Source organism: Stegastes partitus, unplaced genomic scaffold (assembly GCF_000690725.1).
Source record: "Stegastes partitus isolate 25-593 unplaced genomic scaffold, Stegastes_partitus-1.0.2 Scaffold1705, whole genome shotgun sequence".
In the NCBI taxonomy this organism is placed as follows: Eukaryota; Metazoa; Chordata; class Actinopteri; family Pomacentridae; genus Stegastes; species Stegastes partitus.
Genome location: NW_007579436.1, coordinates 108,078 through 116,675, shown reverse-complemented (window position 1 = coordinate 116,675; position 8,598 = coordinate 108,078). Strand labels below are relative to the sequence as shown.

At 50.3% G+C, this 8,598-nt stretch overlaps 1 protein-coding gene across 2 annotated transcripts in view; it reads left to right on the top strand.

The window, feature by feature from the left end:
• Positions 1–752: 752 nt before the first annotated feature.
• ubtfl (upstream binding transcription factor, like) overlaps positions 753–8,598 on the top strand; it is a 15,249-nt gene continuing 7,403 nt past the window's right edge. For both annotated transcript variants that reach the window (XM_008301737.1, XM_008301736.1), the window contains exons 1-9: positions 753–903; positions 3,898–3,996; positions 4,071–4,246; positions 4,403–4,486; positions 4,579–4,734; positions 4,850–4,914; positions 5,056–5,176; positions 6,165–6,275; positions 7,590–7,717. In XM_008301737.1, coding sequence (XP_008299959.1) covers positions 3,939–3,996; positions 4,071–4,246; positions 4,403–4,486; positions 4,579–4,734; positions 4,850–4,914; positions 5,056–5,176; positions 6,165–6,275; positions 7,590–7,717 — 899 coding nt within the window. In that variant the 5' untranslated portion in view covers positions 753–903; positions 3,898–3,938. The remainder of the gene's footprint in view (positions 904–3,897; positions 3,997–4,070; positions 4,247–4,402; positions 4,487–4,578; positions 4,735–4,849; positions 4,915–5,055; positions 5,177–6,164; positions 6,276–7,589; positions 7,718–8,598) is intronic.

Sequence of the window (8,598 nt, the reverse complement as noted above, 5' to 3'; positions counted from 1 at the left end):
CATGGGGGACCCCACAGGCCCCTGTTCGCTGCAGGACTGTTGTTATAGTAGTAAGAAATTAAAATGTGAAAAATATGTTTGATTTACATTAATGAAGTAAAACCAACACACACACACACACACACACACACACACACACACACACACACACACACACACACACTCTCTCAGGTGTATCGATGAGCTGATTGATCGCTGATTGGAGCAGACACGTCGCGGCTCTCTGCGGGAGGCTCCCGGTGACTCTGGGAGCTCGGACCCGGCGGACGGTGCGCTCTGAGCGGGCAGGCTGCCATGCGGATGCCGGCTGCTGTCCTGCAGGATGCAGGTGACTCTGCCGCCTCCGAGCCGCCGGTTAGCGCCGCGCCAGGCCGGGGACGGATCCCCGAGCCGCCGCAGACCCGATGGCTTCATCCGCTCTTCGGTTCTCCTCCTCCGGGCCCGGAGCCGCCGACCAGCTGCTCTCCTCCGCGTCCCCCCGGCCGTCGGGTCCCCGGGCCCCAGTCCTCTGTCTCCCCGCCGGTTCAGCATCTGGACCCGGACCAGGTGAGCGGCAGAAGGCGGACCCAGAGAAGGACGCTGCAGCAGTTCGGCGCAAACTGTGTGAATGCTGGAGCCAAAGCAGCGCAAAGCCCGTCGGTGCGAGTCGCCGGTTTGGCTGCTGTTTCAGCGGCTGTCTCTGGTTTCATCCTCCGCCTTTGTCCTCATGCTTTCCCCGGAGTTCCTCCCCCTGCGGCGCTGGGCGGAGTTTCATACCGGACTAGACGCTCCTTTTGTCGGATTCGTTTCGACCTGACTCCCCGGGGTTTACGGCTGAAAAAAACACACTTTGAAAGTCCCGAAATCAGCCAAACGACCACAGTGGTGTGCAGTAATAACCCGGGTTTCTGTGTGAAGCAGCAGGTAAGCAGGAAGTTGTGATTTGAAGCAGATTTCTGGGGTTTTCTGCTCGTCTGTCCCCGAGTCTCCAGAACATTCATGGCGGCTTCGCAGTGAAGGCTTGTGGGGCAGCAGCAGCTCATCCCGCCCGCCGAGCCCCGAAAACACCAAATTCAACAGTTTGCCAGTTAAATAATTCACGTCGGGCCGATGTTTCACCACAACGGGCAGAAATCAGGAGGAATTCACGCACAGACGACGACGGATTTGACCGTTTAAGCAGTTTTGTTGAATAATGCGATTATCCACGTGTCGCGCTGCTCGCGGCTCCGGAGCTTCTCCTCGGAACCGTTTTTCTCTTTCCTCCGTTTTCCTGCGTTCGCTCAAGAACCCGCAAAACGTCGCTTGTGTCTGCGGTCGCTCTTTGCGTGCCAGCGGAAGCTACGTGCTGACTCCTGCCGGAGGACGGGCGCCATTACCGGGCAGCTGCAGCCTGACGGCCCGCTGCGACCGCCGCCGCTCCGCCGCCGCACCGAGCGCCTCCAGGCCCCGTCCGAACCGGACCCGGCGACACTCGGCGGAGACTTTAGTTGTTCAGAACGTCGGTCGTTTTTCTCGCCAGCCGTGAGATTTAAACGGCGTTTCAGTCCGGAGCCACTAACCGGAGGCTCGGCGCGGCTCCCCGCCGCCTCCGCCCGCTCCGGGAGGAGCCAAGTCCCCGCAGCTTCTACAGGTCCGGTCGGAGCTGTGCGGGTTCCAGCCCAGTTGCAGATCTGATGATAAAAACACGCAGAGAGCCTCCCGGGACCGGTTCCGCTCCGGGGCCGTAAAGCTGCAGGTTTGAGCTGAACTTTGGTGGAACATTTAATCAGAACCGCGTCCACTAACCCAGATGCTGAATGCAGCACAGAACCACAAGAACCGGCTCCGACCCTCAGCGTGACCTTGTCAGCGGGCCGCAGTGACTTCCACGGCCCGGGAGAGGTCACCGCGGCCGGGGGGCGGGTCGGAACGCAGCGGGTCGGAGCGCCGGTGGAGCAAACTGGTCCGAACTTCATATGACATCAGAATCAGCTGCTGAGCCCAGAAAGTTCCTCTTCAGCTTCTAAATGACTAATAGTGGACATTAGTTCCCCGAAAGCACCGAGTGAACAAACAGCCAAGTGTGGAAGTGAAAGTTCGTCCGGTTCCGTCCGGTTCCGTCAGGGCGCTGGTTAAAGACTCAGAACTCTGGGAGATGCAGAATCAGATTTTCATTGTCATATTTTCAAGGCAGTATTTCTGACATTTTGTTCTCGAGAACCTGAGATTCACGAGTTTTCAGCAAAACGACGCATCAGGTCCTGCTGGTCCTGCTGGTCCTGCTGGTCCTGCTGGTCCTGATCCACCCGGTCCGGGCGGAGCTTCACACACCTGTACCATGTCTGTCCATCTGTGTGATGCTGGTCCTGATGATGTGACCTTTATATTCTTTTCTGCCTTTAAGGTCCTGAGTTGTGTATTTTTGCAGCCGTCCTGTATCAGAACCTGGGCTGCTGCTCCTCAGTGACTTTTCCAGGAATGTTTGTGTCTCATGTAAATGACCTGAAACTCACAGAACCGAGCCGCTGAGCAGACGTCAGCTTGTGGATTCTGCTGAGCCTGCAGGCAGCCTGATGTGTCTGAAAGCTGCAGAAACACCAGTCGGAGGCCTTTGAGTCTGTTGGACCGGGTTCTGTTCATCTGAAGGCTGCAGTGTGAACGTTCAGCTGCTCTCTGATCCGTTAAAGTCCCATCAACAGTCTGAGCGGGTCGGACCCAGTCACGGTTCCGTTTAACTGTCAACACAGTCTGAACTGAACTTTACATCATCAGACACAAGCAGCAGAACTGGGTCCAGTTAGTTCAGGATTTCTCCTCATTTCAGCTCCAATATTCATGAAACACATCATTGATGTAGAAAATGACACCAAAGCAGCAGGAAGACGTCCACAATCATGAAACTGTGCCGTGACGGAACCACACACTCACAGCTTCAAGACCAGCCATGCTGTCCATCACTGTTCAGCTGTTTTCCTCCCAGATGTTAAGAGGAGCTGGAGTCAGTTTGACACCTGCAGGATCGGACCAGAGCTGCTGCAGCGACACACTGAGCCACCGTGTCACCATCAGCGGTCCAACATGGACCAGCAGCAGCTGGAACAGCTGCTCACCTCAGACAGGTGAGCTGTTCATCAGCTGCACGGGAACGTTCCAGGAGTCAGAGATGAACCGAGCTGGTCCTGATCTGGACTCTTTGATCAGCTGCTGTTAGTTTAGTTTATTAGGTTTCATACATCACTGATCCATATCTGGTTCTGCTGCGGTTCTACCAGCACTGAGCGTTCCTGTCTGACTGCAGGAACATGAGCAGAACATGAACAGAACTGTGACCTCTGTGTGAAAGAGGCTCAAGAACCAGCAATGTTCCACGTTTGCTTGCTGATCTCAGTATACGTCGAGAACCTTTCCTCCTGCCTGAACTTTCTCCTTCAGGTCTAAACTCCCTCTGCTCACTAACTGGACCAACCAGAACCTCCTGGTCCAACCACCATAACAGGGCCCAGGTCGGTAGCTGGACTCTCCTCCTCTGTGGTTCTGGTGGTGGAACCAGTTACCAAACTGGTCCATCTGCTGACTCCCTCTCAGTCTGTGAGAACAGACTAAAGAGCAGCTCTGCGCTCAACACCTCTGCACCGGACAGGCTGGAAACAAACAAACAAACAAACAAACAGACATCCTGTCACCTCGCTACAGCCTGCTGCTGGCATCAGCGCCCTGTCACACTGAACCTGTTCTATGGTTCTGATCCAGGTTGTCTTCTCCTGAGCAGGTCCTTGCTGGTGCTGATCTGCTCTCAGACGGACGTCGCTTTGGATAAAAGCGTCTGCTGATGAAACTGTAGAATTGTAGTAGTTCCTGTCTCTGCCTGTAGGGGGCGGGGTTTCTGTGGTTCAGGTCCTGGATGAACTTGTGTAAACTGTGTGTTTGTGTGTCCAGAGGCGGCAGGGGGCGGAGTCTTCTCCGTCAGTTGCTGCACAATGAACGGCAGCAGCAGCGTCTCCGCGGCTCAGAGCGCCAGGATCAAGGCTGAACCAGGTAAACGTAAAAATGTTGCATCGGTGCGACCCACTGGTTCTGACCACCTGTTCTGACCCTGTCGCTGTGCTTAGATGACTGGAGTAAGGAGGACTGCCTGACTCTGCTGGAGAGGATTCGTAGTCTGCTGCCAGACGCAGACGCCATGAAGTACAAAACCACCGAGTCGCACTTTGACTGGGAGAAAGTCTGTTTCGGCAGCTTCACCGGAGACATGTGCCGCCAGAAGTGGCAGAAAGTCTCATGTGAGGTACCGGATCCAGTTGTCCTTTATGATCCCCTCAACGTGTCCCAAAGTGTCCTTCATGTGTCGCCTGGATTCAGCTGCTCATTGAACACAACCTGCTCTTTATTTTCCAGTTGACGGTGTCTGAAGTTCAGTTTGGGTTTTAATCATCTGTTTCAGGTCCGAAAGTACCGAACAATGACGGAGCTCATTGTGGACGCCATCGAGTTCGTAAAGAACCCGTACAAAGGCAAGAAACTGAAGGTGAGACCCAGTGGAACCAGACTGCTGATTCTGAACCCGATAAGAACCAGGAACCAGAACACCCGCTGACCTCTGTTCTCTGTCGCCTTCAGACTCATCCAGATTTCCCAAAGAAGCCGCTGACTCCGTACTTTCGATTCTTCATGGAGAAACGAGCCAAATACGCCAAAATCCACCCTGAGATGAGCAACCTGGACCTGACCAAGATCCTGTCCAAGAAGTACAAGGAGCTGCCCGACAAGAAGAAGGTGCAGACCGGACCGGACCTCCTGAACCGCCTGCTGCTCACACAGTAGATTTGTTGTCAGATACACGTCTGTGTGAAGTCTGATCGACAGCAACATGTTCTCTGTTCTCCTGCAGCAAAAGTACATCACAGAGTTCCAGAGAGAGAAAGAAGAGTTTGAGAAGAACATGGCTCGATTCAAGTGAGTTTAACTGCAGCGAACTAACCACTAAGCCGCTAACTGTCACGATAATCTAGCACAAAACCCCCTGTTGACCCTTAGCTGTTAGCTATAGCCATGTAGCGTGTGGTGTTAGCATGGCTAACGTCAGCTGGCCTGCAGGGAGGAGCATCCGGAGCTGATCGAGGAGAGGAAGAAGTCGGATCTGCCGGAGAAACCCAAAACTCCTCAGCAGCTGTGGTACAATCACGAGAAGAAGACCTACATGAAGCTGCACCCTGAGGTACATGCTAAATACACGCTAAACAGACGTTAATACATGTCAAATCAGATTAAATACACACTAAAGCACATTCATACACGATAAATGAAGGTAATACACTCATTATTAAACAGTAATACATACTAATACCTATTAAATACACATATTGGCTAGATACTTGCTAAATACACAGTAACACATGCTAAATGCATGCTAATATATACACTAATATGTGCTAGATACATGCTAATACATGTTAATACTACTGCACACTAAATACACATTCATACCTTTTACATGTTAAAGATACACAATGCCACACTAACAAACTAAATTCACAGCATGTTAAGTACACGCTAAGTACACACAGAGACACTTGTTACATGCTCATAACACGCTAAACACACACACGCCACCAATGCATGTTACCTAAATGATAGTACACACTGATACACACTCAGGGCTACAGATCCTGATCAGGTCAGGCTCAGTACACCCTAATACACAGTACACGCTAATGACACGCTAAAGACATGCTAAAGGATACGCTAATGACACTCTAATGACACGCTAAGGACACGCTAATGACATGCTAATGACATGCTAATGACACTCTAATGACACGCTCAAGACCCGCTGATGCCACACTGAAGACACGCTAGTGACACGCTAGTGACACGCTAAAGACACGCTAATGACACGTTAAGGACACTCCAATGACACGCTAATGACACATTAAAGACACTCTAAAGACACGCTAAAGACACGCTAATGACACGCTAAAGACACACTGATGACGCACTAAAGACACACAGTACCCACAAAGTGCACACATCTATGTCTTTCTGTCTTTGTGAGGACCCTCATTCATTTCTAACCTGGTTCTAACCTGGTTCTAACCTGGTTCTAACCTGAACCCTGAAACAGCCCTTTGATAGGGACGGAGCAGGACTAGTTGGTCCTGGACCGGGTGGATCCAGGTGAGCCTGACGATGTCTATCTGTTCCAGGTGAGTCAGAAGGAGCTGAAGGAGGCTCTGAGGAGACAGTGGTCCCAACTGTCCGACAAGAGGAGGCTCAAGTGGATCAGCAAGGCCCTGGAGCTGCAGAAAGACTATGAGGTACTGGACCAGACTGGACTGGACCAGATTGGACTGGACTGGACTGGACCAACTGAGTTGGACTAAAGCAGACTGGACTGGACTAAACTAAACTAAACAGCACTGAACCAGTTGAGTTGGACTTGACTAGACTGGACTGAACCGGACCGGACCAGACTGGGCCTCCCATTCTGTCTGTATCAGTGTCTGATGTCCGGCTGATTTAACCGATGTTGGAAAAGTAACTAAGTACGTGTACTCATGTGCAGTACTTGAGTACACTTCTCTGTTGCGCTACTTCCTGCTTCACCACATTCAGCGGACACAAAATGCAGATTTGACACAACAGAGAACAAAAAGTTTGAAAACAGAGTTACAGATTAAACTATTGGTTTCCCACCGCTGCTTTACAATTTAGATTTTACAAATTTAATATTTTAAATTTTTTTAAATACATATTTTATAATTGTTGATTTTAAAATATGTTTGGATCAATGAGGATACTTCAGAAAGTTCTCAGCTTCACCAGAAAACAGGACCAACGTTGTTCTTACATTATCTTCCAACATAATCTCCTTTAACTGGTCCACCGACGTCCAGGCTTCTTCCCTTCATGGATGAAGGTCACGTCTTGAGCCTCCAGATTCTCCTCAGCAGCATGAAAGACGTCATGATGACTCTGATAACGGAGATTTCAGTTTGTGAACAGACGGTCCGGTTTATAAGGTTCGTGGAGCAACAGTTCTGTCAGTAACAACAACTCCAAGCTCTGATCTTCAGTGAAACATCCTCTTTGACTAAACCGTCACTGATGAGCCATGATGGGAGTTACGCTCCTGGTTCAGGGTGAGGCAGACATTTCAAAGTACCTTCGGATTTTTGTGACTTTGTAATTTTAGAAAACGCTGTTGTTTTGGCATTTGTGATTTGATTTTTTGAAATATGTTTTCTATTTGTTCAGACGTCAGTCTGTCGTCGGCTGATTTTCCCTCCAAACGTCCCAGTTTAATTTCATTCATGTTTCAAAGATCCAACATCTGAGCAGAAATCAAAGATGGTAGAAAAACTAAGAACAGATTTGTGGATCAGAACTGGGTTTGTTCCTCCTTCTTGTCACATGAATCCAGTTTGAAGATTGATCCGCTGAATGTAGACTGGATACCAAGTGAAGTAGCTCCAACAGTGACCTGCTGCGACACACGGATGCTAACAGTCAGTCAGAGGAACTACATTCTGCTGCTGCAGGAGTTCTCAGACGTGTGCTGGAGTATTTTCACTCTGCTGAAGACAGGATGTGAGCACTTGTTGGTCTGACAGCTGGACTCTGTGTTTCAGGACAGCATGAGAGCGTATCACGAAGCTCATCCAGACGTGAACTCAGACGACCACGTTCGCTCCGTCCTCACCAAAGCTGAGAGACAGCTGAAGGACAAGTTCGATGGACGACCGACGAAACCGCCGCCGTAAGTCTCATTTCACTCTGACAGTACCAAGCTAACGGGTACATTGCTAACAGGTAAAGGGCCAACAAGTGCAACACTAATGGAAACATCATTGAAAACAAAGCTAATACAACACTAAACTTGTATAAAAGTCATACCTTGTGGGCCATTTGTTCATAGCGGACAGTTGGTTGGATCAGTGACACTGCTGAATGTTTGTCACGTTTCCGGGTGAAGCCTCAGCAGAGACGCTTCACTCCGTCTCATTTGTTGTAGCTGATACGTATTTTAGTTTGTAAACCGTCACTTTTCCAGCAGTCAGATGTGATTTCTGAGTTCAGCTGCTCAGGCTGGAGACTTAATGATGAGCTGCTCCGTTCTGATGCGGCCAAAGTGGGCGGAGTCAAACACGGTCGTCGTTTCCTGTGTTTCGGGAACTCGGTGGTGGCGTCGTGTCAATCAAAGGTGACCGTCACTCTCATTTGTAGGCCCCTGAAAGATCAGATTAAAATACCAATAAATGCATAAAACACAAGCCGTCGTGAAACATCTGATGAAAACCCAAAGTTCAGTTGCTTGAACATATTCAGATCTTAAACAGTGCCACCACCCCAATGATGCAGCTCCTGCATCTGGAGCCTGGCCCAGATCGGCACCAGAACCTGAACCTGGTCGGCGTCAGTGTTCCTCCAGAAACAAAAAGGCAAAAAGTGTGTCGTCAGTGGCTCAGGCCGTAAGGCGGGACGTCCACTTAATGCAAGGTTCTCCTGCTGAAGTGTCCCTGACCAACGTAGAAAAGCTGTGAATGCAGTCATGGACCTGCTCAGACCTCCTGGTTTTCTTCAGCTTCTTGTCCATTGTAACGCCTGGTACCACTAAAGGTCCATTTGTTTGGACACATA